Below are 15,297 nucleotides of genomic sequence, written 5' to 3' on the forward strand. Positions count from 1 at the left end.
GTGAAACTATATAAAAGAGAAGCTGATTAATATTCATACATTTCATGTTCATTGAAAATATGAAAAATTAAGTATCTATCAGGTGGATGAAAATGAATTATTTCATACATAACTTGTAAAAGAAGACAACTCCAGTACAAACCAAACTCTGCTGTGCCATATTATGATTTCAACATTCTTAAATTAAGATCCTAGGATCTCTTAGTTAAAAGAACCTTATTTATTTTCCAAACCAGGAAATTAATAACAGTTTGGAATAGAATATGCTACTTGCTCCTGCAGTTGAATTTTAATAGACAATATATTAAGATGACATCCATTTAAATAAGCTATATTTTTTTTCTGAGAAATAGCCGGTGGTGAATATGACTTCCATTTAAAATAGATGTAGCTTCATAAGCATTTTTTCATGAAACTGGTTTCAATTGCAAATTTAATTGGTGTTCGAGTAAAAACGAAATTAAAAACTTAGCATCCTTTCAAGATTTTCTATGACTCTAATTTACCATATTTTTTTCAGATATTTCAATCTAGTCCTTATTAAACTTTTGCACTTGCAGAGCTTTTCAACCTGCTGATCCCAGGAGACTCTCACATAGCTCCCTGGATGCTAAGCACGTGGACTCTCCTTTAGAACTAGTTAATAGACTAGGTTTTGGAAAGCATCAGTTATGTTTTACATTTGAATGAAAATTAAACTCTTCCATTTGTTTGCTCAGCCGTTCATGGAATATTGCATAAATTGGATTTAAAATGCATGTGTAATCGACATAACTGCCTTGCAATCCTTTGCAGTCTGTAGGACTATAAACAAAACCCTTTGTACTAAATGCACTGCAACTTGATCTAACACGTCACTATCTCAAAAGTAAACCCTCTTTGACTGGACTGGATAGAAAATCCCACACTGAGTAAAGTAAAAATCAGCATATGTGTGGCTTTTGTACCTTTTGAATATTTTTTAACGAAATATAGATGTGGCATTTTCAAGCATTTTAAAATAGATTTTCATTTGTATAACTAGTGAACAATAGGTACCATCTACTAGTAACTAATCTGCAATTTTAAAAAAGCCTTCAAAATTTATGAAATGAAGAAGTTGAGGCTGAACTGACTTTGACCATCTTGTTCCGAATCACATAGTAAATATGATTCAAATGCAGATTTGTGATTACAAGTAATATTTGGAATTGTTTGTGTCTTAGTACTTTAATACCATTTTGAATATATAGTTGCAATTCAAAGTCATTTCGAGAGTCCTATACCAATGCCAATTTTATTTCACTTCCTATTACCTATTAAAATTTTATTTTAAAATGAAAAGTTTTATTATCGAGGAATATTTTTTCTATTCTCTGATTGGGATTTGATTTTACCCAGAATAAAAGTATCTTGGAGTAACTGAAACCACTGGAATGTTCTGTGATTAGCCAAGATGTTTTCCTAAAACCAACCTCAAGATGGCAATGGATATAGTACTGGCTTTAATTCAGGATTTTATATGAGGTTTGGTTATTCAGTCTAGCAAGGACACATAATGAACATGGTCTCCTGGAGATGATATTATGGTAAAATTAACTGGTTGGTTGACATTCAATGTCTTTCTTTTTAAAATCTAGAGTATCAGATGCTACTATGACCCTAAATCTGTCCCTTGCCTATTTACCTTGTCAAACTAGCATAATGCTCAGGTTAACCTTTTTTAATTTTATTTTATGTTAAATAGAATGATTTGCAAGGCTCTAAGAGAAATCTAAAACTGTAACATGTCTCTGCTTCTTTCACTGTACATAGCAATTGCTTTAATGTGTTATTTTTTTTTCCTCCCACTGCAAAATTAAACAAAGTTTGACAGTGAAATATTCCAATTGCTAGACCACAATACATGTACGAACTTTGCCTGAAAGAATAGAATGTTGAAAGTAAATATTTCTCTAAACTCTGCCCAAATATGTTTTGTCTACTTGAGTGCCAAAGGAATAATAATGGCAATAATGCTCAGAAGAGAATATGAAAGAGAACTGGGACATTTATTTATGGAAAGAGATGTGTCCCAGGTTGCAAAAAGTCTTTTTACAAAATTGTAAACTGATAAACTATCATTTCCATGCTAACACAATTTTACTTATTTGCACTTAATAGTTAGAGACGGATAACGAATTTTTCTCATGATATCTTAAAAATCACAAAAATGTCATTCACTTGCTTTCGTAAGTGTAATTCAGTGTGTATTTCTCTGGAAACTGTAAAATACTTACAAACTCGAATAGATATTAAATATTTGTGCTTGCAAGATTGTTAACTCCCAACATCTCAAGATTTTTTAAAGTTATTTAATAGATCAGATTTAATTAATATCTTTTTAAACTAAAATTTCTATTAACGTACTAAAGAACATAGCTAAAATGTGAAATGTAAATTAAAAATTCCTGAGATGTGGGGAATGAATATTAGCAAGAATAGGGTATTACTGCAAAACTATGCATGTTCTGATTCATAAAATCACAGACAATAATTAAATGATAGAAAAGAAAGAGCCTTATTTTTAAAATGGCATGGTAGGACTTGATATAATTCTACAAGATAAAACTTAATTGTACTAGTAGATAATACATTAAGTCCTCGAGACTATGAGAGATACCACGTAAGAGACTGTAAGCTGCATAAGGTCAGGGACCATGTTTACAGCGTTCATCTCTGAATCACCAGCATTGTGCCAGGACCATGGTACATAGAATACATGTTTGTTTACAGTTGAATTAGTAAATCAAACTCGGTTTAATAATATACAACAAATGAAGGGAAATATGTAAATGAATCATGATAAATATAAAAATAAGAGATTCTGGAAATAATTAAGAAATTCTTAAGTTGACTTAATATTTTAGTATCTCCTCTAACTCCATTTGCAGCAGTGGTGGCAATACAAATTTCCAAAGATATAGAATTGGTAATTTTTTTTCTGTTATAGAATAATATGGGATGTAATCATCAGGCTAACTTGCTGCTGTTCCCAGTTTATCTTCCTCATACTCTGGCACCTCACTTTAAGCATGGTCTCCCTAAGGAAGGCCTTAAACTATTTAATTTCTCATATTTCATCTTTTCATCAATATCGACTCCTTCATTCATTTAATAAATGTTGGTTGAAAACATGTTTTAGGCTCTGGATACACAACAATGAACATAAGACAGCAATTTATTTATCTACCACTCAGTGTCCATAATTTGTTTGCTAAATCTGCATGGATTCTATATTGCTAACACAATGCCTTTGGATAATTGTATTTTTGAATTTGTGGGCTAAACTATCAATATGTAAATACTGAAATGAGACAGTGAACGATAGAGATTAGCCATCACTGTACAGCAGACATAAATAAAATAAGGCCAAAGTACCTGATTTAAAAAATCTTGATAGAATTCTGCTGATATTACTATGTTGAAGACTTAAACCAAGGGTTAGTAGCAAAGGCTGCTGGAAGTGTGGCTTGTTTTCAGTATAGCTGAACGGAAACAATAAAATTACATTATCAATAAAATGTTGAACATAGTACCTAGCACTGTCCTCGATGCTTTACATATAGTGCTTCTAATTCTTCCAGCCTCTTTGGGAAGTAGATATTATTCTCACTGTTTCACTGATGGGGAAGCACAGTGGTATCTATTACTGAAAAGCTTAAACTATTTCCACTGGAGCATTATTTAGTTGCCATTACAAGATGTCTATGTCATGATTTACCAGTAGTCTTTTTCAATGCAAATCATAATTTTAATTGAATGAATATATATTAGAAACTTCCAATACTGTATTTCATTTTCTCTTCAAAATATTTATTCAGCTGAAAACTTCAATCCAGCTGCCTCACTGTAGAGATGAAGCATCTGAGACACCTGGAGACTAAATGAGATAATTTTAAGTTGTGGGACTAGATCCAAAGTTTTCTTATTTTCTATCCACAAAATTCTTCTGATTCCAGTTTATTTTGCAGTTATAAATATCTCATATGTTTGCCTTATTCTTTTATGAAAAATTGAAATAAACTTTTTTTTTCACCTTTATTTATTTTTTGGGGGGAGAAGATTAGCCCTGAGCTAACATCTGCTGCCAATCCTCTGTTTGCTGAGGAAGACTGGCCCTGAGCTAACATCCATGCCCATCTTCCTCTACTTTATATGTGGGACGCCTGCCACAGCATGGCTTGCCAAGAGGTACCATGTCCACACCTGGGATCCGAACCAGTGAACCCGGGGCTGCCAAAGTGGAAAGTGTGAACTTAACCACTGCACACTGGGCCGGCCCTCTGAAATAAACCTTTTATAAGCATCTGCTTCTGTCTCATATCTCATAAATAATTCATATTAAGGTATGCTTCAATTCAAACTCTTCGTATTAGCTGGCTTTCTAAAAGGAACAACAGATATTGTGGTATATGCCGTATTACTTCTATTCTTCCCACCTCACCTCAACCCATATCCTGCTGCCTCTACTCCTAATCCTATATAAATTTACCTGGGCCATCCGTGTCCATGTTCAGGACAAAGGGTCAAATATCTGCTTATTTCTTAAGTGTATAGACTAGAAATCCTTAACAAATGTGCCACCAGTGATACAAAAACCTCAAACGATTTTGCTAACAAATGATTTCTGTAAGAAAATATGATAAAACAATTCATAAATAAGCTAAAAAAAGATTGAAATGTCTTCATTCCTCTGGAAGCCACCTATCATCCTAGTTATACCACAAAGTGTGAAAGAGAAGATTTTGGGGGTGAGAGGTGCATAGAGTTTGTCCATGGAGATATCTTACATAAATCATATAAGATGTAAATCATATATTTTATCATTGAGAAAACAAAATATGAGCCAAAAATATATTTCTTTGCATTTTTAGATTTAACTAGCACTGAAAGTTTCCAGGTTTATTTTGACTACTGTCTGGTTTTCTAATTGACAAGCTAATTAGAAGGGTATGCTAGACTACTTGTCCATACCAATTTCAGTGTGCAGCTGTCCTGGGGGAAAGGCATACGAGTGAACTTGTTGACACTTGAAATTAAGCAGCACTCACCCGAAAAACTGTCATTTCTTCCAGCAGAACTTCTTCTAAATCATGCCAAGTCTCCTTAGGAATTGAAACTACTTTAAGAACGGTCCCAACATCTTTGAAAGAAAGTGGAGAAGACCACAATTTAAATAGATCTAAACAGAGTTTAGCGTTAATGAATGGAAACAGTATTCGACTAAAGAGAACATTTTGACCTCAGTTTTCCTTTTATTTTTTCATTACAGCATTAGTAAAATATATATTCAAATGCATTTCATGCAACTAGGTCAACTACAAACATACCATGGCATAAAAAGAATTGAATTTTTAGGAATATATGAAGGTTTGGAGATAGTTTTATCCTAAGGCTGCATAATTAAAAGTATATATAATAATCAATAGGTTGGATTAACTATTTTTATTATTTTTTATCTCACTTAGGTATCTCAGGAAAAAAAACCTAAAAATAATACCAGTTTGATATGACATGTTTTTCCACTTTTGTTTATGAAATCAGGGACAACTATGAAGACTTAATGTAGATGCAAAATGCAAGGGCTGTTGTCAAGTAACAGAAGCAGTTAAGAGCTTCCTAGCCTAACTGCTCATCCTCCTGTCACCTGACAGCATTTAGTATTTAAAGGCCCCGCCCTTAAAGACAGCTCAATGACCACTAAGTGATGCATGACAATAACCTGATTTCTCAAAATCAACACCTTGGATTACTTATTACAGTGGTTTTTCAATAACTGGTTAATCAATTTTGGTTAACATATTAGTTTGATTAATATATTGGTTAATCAATTTTAGAGTACTAAGTAAATGTAAAATTCAGAAGCATGAATCAAAAACAATATATTTTATAGAGATTTCAAGCATTATTTATTCTAATTTTCATTTTTAAAAGAAACAAATTGTTCTAATGACAAGAGCTGTCAATTTTACTCAAAGTTGGGTTAGGAAGATTTTAATTTTCTACTATTCACAGCACGTTCCTCTTCCTTGACTGAATGAAGAACAGGGCCTTACTCAAGGTTCTAGTTCTGATTAGCTGATCAATTATTTTTAGCTTCAACTGGCTCATTTTAATCAAGTTTAACAGACTAATTATTTGAGAAGAACATCTTGCCAGTAAAGAATAAGTTATACTAGGAAAATGATTCAATATATTTATATCATTGGTAAGCATTTTCAGGGGATCAATATGATGTACTATGTGAGATCCAGAGAGGTTGCTAGTATATCCCCTATAAAGTAAAAAGAAAACAAAACTCTCTTTTAAGAAGATCCTTCTGTGTTTACAGGACCTTAGACTACTCATAACACCGAAGATTAAAGGTAAATTAGGTTAATCTACTCAGTGCCTCTGATCGGTCTCCTGTGTCCAAACATAACTTTATCTGTGTTCCAGGTCAAGTTTTACCGAGTAGTATTTCAAAAAATTTCACACAAATTGAATGAGGTTAGTCAACTAGGATCAATATACTATGATGTGCAACTTAGTTAAAAGATAAAATTACTGTAATCAATTTACTTTGCTGACAGATGACCCTGGTCTGTGCTGACTGATAGCCATCCACATCATCAGACATTCAACATGCTCATGAAACTGTTTCCTTTAAAGACAGCTTGTGTCCAAAAGGAATTAAAAACTCATGCTTGGGTTTCTTTGGTCAGAGAGCCAGAAGCAAGCTTTTGTTGCGTTGACAGTAAGTGAGGGAATTCTCAATATGTTTAGGCCAGAAGTGAAAAAAAAGACAAGTGTGACATTATTTAACAAACTTAATGACTCTGTAGAGAGACGTAATTATAATCTGATATTAAATGATAAGCTAATATTAATATTAATAGGATAAATCCTATTATCTTATCATTTCTAAAGATATTTATAACCAAAAGTTGATACTTGCAATTCATTGACTTTTATTGAACTCTGAGTTTCATTGGGATTCTTTTATTTGCTAGAGAAACTCTCATTCACAAAAGTAGACTAAAAGGTATTGCTCAGAACCTGACACCGTTATATCTGACAACATAAGTATTTCACTATAAAACTTTGTCTTTAAAGCACTTACTGCACAGTTGCCATTCCCCTGTAGTTAATGCAGTCTTTTTTCTCTGTTTCTCACCAAGGGAAAATAAATGTTATTATACAAAGTTTTCAGTGGAGCACTCACTCTGTTTCCCATTGATTTATGTCAGTTAACAACGTTAATAGAGACTAGGAATTTATTACCTTGGACTCTGACCCGAAGTAGCAAGTTTCAGATTTGTAATCAGTACATTCAAAATAGTATTATTAAAAAGAGTAGGGGGAAAATAAAATAATAAGCCACAATAGTAATGGAATTTGTTCTGAAAATATACCTGCAAAAAGTTTGTTTCTAACCATGGAATTAATAAAAATATGTTGTTAATTTCTATAGAAATGGATCTAAAATGTATCTGATGATTCCTTAGGTTCATTTTTTTTTGTTTTTTCTGATGAAGTTTTGTTTTGTTTTGTTTTTTCTTATCGTCTGGCAAAAACACTGAACAAATTTTGTTGCCAAAATTTATTTTTTAGAAGATTTGCACTCTATGCTAATTTTAAAGTTCAGATCATTTTGCAGCAATATATTCTGGAATCGTTATTGAATGTCTTGGGAATTTTAGACCTGCCTTGAGCAGTAGACCTTTGTTTTAAAAAGCCCTGGGCCAGAAAAGATTTATGATTCAATTACAGAATAACATTGATTGTTCACCTAATCATTAGCTTTGCCTGGTTACATTTATCAACTTTGATTGAAAAGGAAATTCTATTTAAATTAATACATGTCAACTTGCCTAGAAAGATAACACATTGTAATGGTATAATGTTCAGGTTTTTTGTCATTTATTACAGGTTAACTATACCTTGAGAGTGACTATATAAACTTCCCTCAGTTCTTAGTAGACTTAATCAGTTAAACGCAATATGCTGGAAGAAAACTTCGAGCTGAAGTTAAAACATTTACCTGTTCCAATAAACATGACATCATACTGGCCATCTTCTGCATCCACTCGATCGACTACAATTTGTGTAAACTGATAATTTACATCCGTTTTGATCATTATTGGACGATTATTAATAGGAAACACTGGATTGTACATGGCTGGATGACTTCTTGCAAACGTTATAACATCATCAGGGAGGTCTTTTGTAGAGTCAAACCCACCAAATGTTTTACTGGGACACTGTTAAGATAAAGAGAAGAATACTTTTTGTCTAAAATATAATAAATAGGATTATAAATTATATAAAAACATATGACTTCAGTGGTCCAGGAATCTAAACCTGTGATCATTTTTTTAAAGTTAAGTAACCGATAAACTAAAAAATAATGTTGCTTAAATTAGTAGATGTAATATATAGCATATATTTCTTAAATATATCTTGTCTCAATGGGATTTAGTCATGTCACCATTTCTTATAAAAACTGCAAATACATCTAATGAATTCAGTGTACAGTAGGAGTCTGATGCCCCTATTAGTGGCAAAACCTTATATTTTATTTGTGTGATAGATGAAGTGTTTGAAATACCAAAGGGAATATGTTACAACTAAATGCAATTAATCATTAGGTTGGAGGAACTCAGAATAATTTTATTGGATACGTATCATTTTTTCCTACGGCATCATGCTAAAACACAAATGCTCTTTCCAAACTAAAAGACAATGCAAATTATTCTATGTTGCTTTGTTTCTAACGTAACCCTGAAAAAGTACCACAAAAAGTAACAAAAGTACAATCTCTTTAATAATTAAAGTAATTTTAGGGATAAGGAGAGGTGTTATTCAAAGTGTTTAACAACATGCACGGCACAGAAACTGACCAATCAGAATGGACCAAGAAGAACAGATGATGGCTACAGAGAGCCAGAAAGGATGCACTGGTGTATAGTGTCATAATATCAGTTCTGGATATAAACGCTCCACATAAGGCAATAAAACAAAAATGGAAAATTCAAATTTCACCGTCTTGTTTCACTGCATTTAATTATGTGGTACAAGTATTCAGAGTACAATATCATCATTCTCTTTCTTTTTGTCTTACACTTAAGTGATCTCTGCCATTTAATGTAAGAGCTTGAGAGCTGAAATGTAATTGAGAGGTTCTTGATCTTACAAGAGGCTTAGAAGGAGAAATCAATTGTCTTTGCTATTACCTTGATATAGATTATTAATAATTCATAAGAAGTGAAATAAGTAAACCAGTTTGGAAATGGAAAGAGTATCTACTTATGATTATATGTGTATGTATATGTATAATGTATATATATACACACAATAATACACTAATATAAAAGTTAAAGGAATTAAGGAATTACTTTTTAAGTAAATTATAAAATTACTTATTTAATGTTACAGAAATATCAAATATTTCTATAAATTCCTAAAATAAACAATAAAATATTTTTATGAAATTTAAAATTATGTTTTTGCTTTTCTACTACCATTTAAAAATAGCTCGCAAAAATTTAGAAATACGTGATTGAAAATTAAAGTGAGGGATTTATTTATTATAGATTTTTGTTACAATTTGTCTCATTCTCTTGCCTTACTCTCCTTTTATTTCTGTATCTAGAGCTGTAGATTTTTCTTTAAAATAAAGAAAATGCCATTCTACTGCCACATTGTTGGAAGGTCACTTAATATGCTTCTCTTCAGTAGGGTTGACGGAATGACACATTCTCGGCTGCCACTTTTGGGGATTAATGAACTCATCCCAAGTGAATTTTATTCATGGAGTTAGGTGTTATCTCCTCCTAGCAGCCCCTCTCTAACTCTAACTCCTAGATTAGGCAATACTTTCTGCCTTCTGCCTCTAGCATTTGGTGCCTATAGTTCATGTTATAACAACTCTCTATGAAGAGTAAGTGAGAACACACGCTCTGGAACCAAACTGCCTGGACTGAATCCTGGCTCCTCTCCTTGCCTCGGAGTCCCCAACTGTGAAATGCGAACAAAACCTGGACTATTAAGTGTAATATATATAAATAGGTATAAATTTCTTGGAACAAGTTCTGGCACACAATAATTTCTAATTTCTACTACTAATTCCAAATATATTGGACACATCTTTAGATCAAAAACTTTATAGCAAATATTAGCACAATATCTGGCACACTGAAGGAATTCCACCAAGTCTGTTGAAGTGAACCTAGAAAGAGTTGGTTTATATTTAGAATACACTCGCATTAATTAGTCACAGATATAAACAACTATAGCTATAAAAAACTGTCCACCAACAAAGTGAAAACAGTTTACCATTAGGAAATGGGATAAATACCTTAGACTTTTTATAAAACCCTTTTGACTTCATATAATCAAGAGATATTCCATGTTGTTCATTTATTTTTCTGAAAGTTAACTAAGGTTTTTTTTAACCTACAAGATCCATCAGCTAGAAGTAATAAAAGGTAAAATTCTCAATTTGCTCATAAATAAGTTTAGCAATACAGAAATAACAAGAATATTAAAAGCATCGTGTGTCTAATAAAATCATATAAGAACATAATGTACTTGAATTTAACAGAATAAAAAACCCTGAAGTTAAAGTAAAGTAATGGCTAAACTTCAAATGCAAGTTATATGAAATAATTTCCTTAAAGATTCTTAGGATTAGAAAATGTTCTACTTAAGTGGATCATTCTATCTAGATATTCTTTTACTTTTGACATCATCATATTGATGATGACTTCACTAATTTTCAACCATATTTAAGTCTTTTTCTTTTTTTCTCCCTACTTTAAATTAAAGATTCAAAGCTGGTTTTATTTTGATTTCTGTCCAATTTTTTTTAAGCTTGAATGTGTCCAGGGTTGCTGGAGGGAAAAGGAAAGGGCTGGTGAGAGTAGACAGTGTCTGTTAAAATATCTAGGCTCTGCTCTTGCTATGAGATTTTTTTGCATATCTTCTTTCACATATCAAGTAGTGAGGGGTCTGTCCCATTTCCGTGGGAAGATAACATCGACTAAAAACTTTTTTTCTCCTATTTAATGCGCAATCCTTGAGCCTTTGCTATGATTAGATAGAACAAGTCCAGGTGTATCTTAATTGTTTCAACTCTTTTGAAGGCCACTTTCACTACAATCCATGCAGAAAAGAAAATAAATAAGTCTGCTCATTCGCTTTCTATTTCTCAAAAACTCCGAGTATTAATAACAGATAAGCACTGAACACAAAGTCTGTACAAAGCATATTTTTAAATGTAGAATTCCATTGTATCACAGAAAACCCTTATCTTGCTTTCATTTATAGTCTTGGAATCGTTTTACATTACCTGTACTTAACATTTTTTTGGTAGCTACTTTTTTTTAAACCTTCAGCAAAAATTTCTGTTTTATATTTTAAACACCTAGGCCACTTACAGTTCCTGGCCGTGGGTAGGGGACTCTTCCTTGATAAGGCACCCACTGATAGTTGGGACCGTCCCTGTGAGCATACGGACCAAGGAACACCCTTCTCACGTCACTCATGCTATACATGCACACAGCTGACCCCTTGAAGATGTTACTGAAAAAAGAGACAGAGAACACAAACAGACTTTCAACTTTATACAATGGCATGAGAACTGTTGCTACTGGGTTTTTAAATTTCATATATCAATTATCAAAACATGAACATAAATTCTTAGCAATCTCAGACAGTTTTTGGGAATTTCTTTTTAGTTACATGTATATATTTTAACAATATACAAAAGAAAAATTATAATTTCTCAAAAGTAGAAGGCATGGATGAAACCATTTTTAGTATTCATAGACTATATACATTTATATCATATATAAACTTTGATAGGAAAAACATATATACATGATTGTCTAAAAAGTAATGTTTAGTTTTGATATCATATAGAAAGGAAAATATAAACTTTGGTAATATGTTAAGACTCAAACATCATTACTGAAACCAGGGAACTTTTAAGTAAGCAAGAATGTTATAAGAAGTCATTTTATAAGCTGAAAGTAGTACAGAAAATGAATAGTCAATGTCAAATGATGTGTTACATTATATTAAATTCCAAAACCACCAAAAGTATTAGATCAAGTAACAGAGTTTGATTTGTATGAAGGCATTTAAAATCATTTCTTCCCAAAGCAGAAAATGGTTTTACATTAGTACCTATTACACCCTAGTAAAAGTGGAGTATTATGGCAATTATCCCCAGTATTTTACTAGACAAAATCAGGTAACTGAACAAACTGGAAGTTTGCCATGAGTTGCCACGATTTTCCGTTTTATTTTGCTTACATAAACACTGCTTGAGGGATGTATTTACACAAAGATATAAAACAGTTGTACACATTTAAAATATGGAATGCTTATCTTTTAACCGATCTCTCCTCATAGAAAATTCCATATAAATCAGACCAAATGAAAAACACGTGTTCATAAGAGTTTATTATCAGAAACTGCTGCATATAAACAGTGTCTGGTAGAGTGCAAGCCTCACGAGGGAAGAAACCATGCCTGGCTTCTTTTCTGTAAGATCAATTACATGTTGCACTTGACACACAGTAAATCTCAGTAAATATTTATAGAATTTAATAACAATACTTTCATAATAGAATAGCAAATTAACACATATTTGCTACATCATAGTTTGTAAGTTTTGTATGTACCTTTTCATTGTTATATAATTTGCTTTTTTCTTGATAAAATCAGCTATCATTGAAAGACTTTATCATGACTCGGCTGTGAAGACTAACTTGTAGACTTCCGCCTCACTGAAGGAGAGGGGTAAAATTATTCTACCCATTAAGCCAGTGATTCTTAAAGTGCGGTCCCTAGATCAACAGCATGGGCATCACCTGGGGATTTGTTAGAAATACAAGTTCTTAGGCCCCATCCCATTCCTACTGAATCAGGAGCTCTGGGGGTAGGGACTAACAATCTGTATTTTGACATGCTCTCTAGGTGATTCTGATGCGTTCTCAAGGCTGAGAACCACTGTCCTAAGCAATGAGGAAGCAGAAGAATCAGATTAAGGGTTATTTAATTTGAGCCCCTCACATTTTTTATTTTAGTTGTCATTTTGTTTTTATACCAAGGGGAGAAATATTTAGGTATGGGAAACTGCATATAGTTTTAGTAATATGGGTTTCTCAATTTCCACATGTTATTTTTAAAATTATTAAGTAAAAATGTCAATCAATTTGTAATGGCATTAATAAATACAGAACAGATCAGTGTTGGACATGCAGTTAATCTTTCTCTTTATACCATCACAGTCCATTGCAGAACTTTTCCTGACTTGATTCTAATTTACTTTTCTTGTGAACATTTTATCCTTATCCGACTGCATATCCCTATTTATATGCATGCAAATATATGTTCCTGTTAACAACTTCAGATAACATAAATTTTATATTGAATGTAATAGTCAGGAGATAATTGCTGCTTGATTGACAGCAAGGGCCTTCGGGGAGATGGGGAAAGGGGACAGGAGGAGTGGGAGGAGAGGGTGAAGAAAGACAGAAGGAGGGAAAGAGAGAGAGGGTGCGAGAGGAAGAGGAGGTGGAGAAGAAGGGAGAAGAGCCAGAGAAGAGGGAAAAGTCTTTCCACCCTTAGTTTATATCACTAAAAAGTCTTATCAAAACTCAGATCTGCATTTTTATAATACTCAACATTTCACTGAAATTTTTAAAGTCAAAGCTATACATAAATAGGACATGACATATGGTTTTCACCATTCTATTTATAGTGATGATATTCTTTGCTAAAATTCATTAAAAAATATTTAGGTCATAACTTATTTCAGCCACCCAAGAGTGCACAACTGCTCAAAGATTAAGTCAACATTGTTATTTCAAAAACATGTTTTCACAAATTGTGAATACTTGGAAAGCACGTAAAGGACATGAAGTTTCTATGACAGTAAGTCAGTAAAAAGTTGTTTACCTGGAAGTTGTAAACACTCCATATACAACTGGATTTTTTGGATCTTTAGAATTCATTAGGAATACATCCTCTGTTTGAAAACAAAATTGAGGAAAGTTGCATTTTTGATGGTTATGGCAAAGTCTGAACAAATATTCTCTGTACAACATCAGCTACTTACGCAATTCATCAAAATGAGTGTCAATGCCATTTGGACCCGGCACTGAGCAAATCAGACGAGATTTGAGGAATGTTGTCCATTTATTCACCAGACTTCTGTGCCCCCCAAAGTCATTCTGAAAGGAGGAAACACTGGTTTTAGAAACTGTGCATGGTAATGATGATTTCAAATATTTCTTTTATCTTCAAATCTTAAGACACATACAAAATACAATTACTCATTTTTCAAAATAAGGAATGAGGAATTGTAAATGACTAGATACAAGTAACTATGCTTTCTCATTGTATTGTTAAACATCTATTTACTCCAACTTTATTCCAGGGATGACTTACAATAAATGTCCCTTAGCATTAAAAAGTTATTTTACTTATTCCATTCTGTCATCACTCTGCAATGAATAATTATTACTCTCATGGTTGTTTTGGTTTGGCTTAAGTTTCTCCACCCTACATGTGCATTTCTTGAGATCTTACTTAAGTAGGTTGGTTCACAGTAGTGAACACATTAGCACACAGCAGGCACTTAATGAGTATTTACTGAGTGGAAGAATAAAACATTCCCTATAACTCACACTGAAAATACCTCCCAAATAAAAGCACGTTAGCAATGAATATTTTATAAGCTTAAACAGGTGATACAATTCTAACTATACAAATAGCATGTTGAAAAAATATTAGCATAAACCTTAATAAAGGAAACTTACTCCAGAGAAAACATTTTGAAAAAGTGTCCCCTCACTGAAAATGAAACTTAATTTTAACCTAATGTAGCAGTAAATTCTATTATGATGGTATATATTCACTGGTCACTTACAGTCTTTCAAAAATTTAAAAATATAATTTATGTGCATATATATGAAGGAATATAAATGTTACTTCAAAATTATAACAGTGATTTACATTTCGTTTTTATGATTTTATATACTATAAAGTTTTTTTAACCCTTGTAAGTAGTGCTTTTAAATATGATCTAAATCTTGTGGAGAAAAGATTCTCATATATTTCACATATTATTTATATGTTTCCAGACAGTTAAAACTTTTGCATTTCTAGTAATTTACTATACTAGAAATAAATAATTAGATGGTAATCGGAGTAGAAAAGAGGATACCCCCCAAAAATAGAGATTTTTAAAATTTCATAATATTGTCTTAAAAAGAGAGAATT

At 32.3% G+C, this 15,297-nt stretch overlaps 1 protein-coding gene across 3 annotated transcripts in view; it reads right to left on the bottom strand.

The window, feature by feature from the left end:
* The window catches only part of SEMA3A (semaphorin 3A), a 451,042-nt gene that overhangs the window by 30,520 nt on the left and 405,225 nt on the right, over positions 1-15,297 (bottom strand). For all 3 annotated transcript variants that reach the window (XM_014739188.3, XM_070264479.1, XM_001491234.5), the window contains 5 exons: positions 14,132-14,246; positions 13,972-14,041; positions 11,442-11,586; positions 8,045-8,264; positions 5,073-5,164 (listed from right to left, as the gene is read on the bottom strand). In XM_014739188.3, coding sequence (XP_014594674.1) covers positions 5,073-5,164; positions 8,045-8,264; positions 11,442-11,586; positions 13,972-14,041; positions 14,132-14,246 — 642 coding nt within the window. The remainder of the gene's footprint in view (positions 1-5,072; positions 5,165-8,044; positions 8,265-11,441; positions 11,587-13,971; positions 14,042-14,131; positions 14,247-15,297) is intronic.

The sequence above is a fragment of the Equus caballus genome, chromosome 4, assembly GCF_041296265.1.
Source record: "Equus caballus isolate H_3958 breed thoroughbred chromosome 4, TB-T2T, whole genome shotgun sequence".
NCBI classification, from domain to species: domain Eukaryota; kingdom Metazoa; phylum Chordata; class Mammalia; order Perissodactyla; family Equidae; genus Equus; species Equus caballus.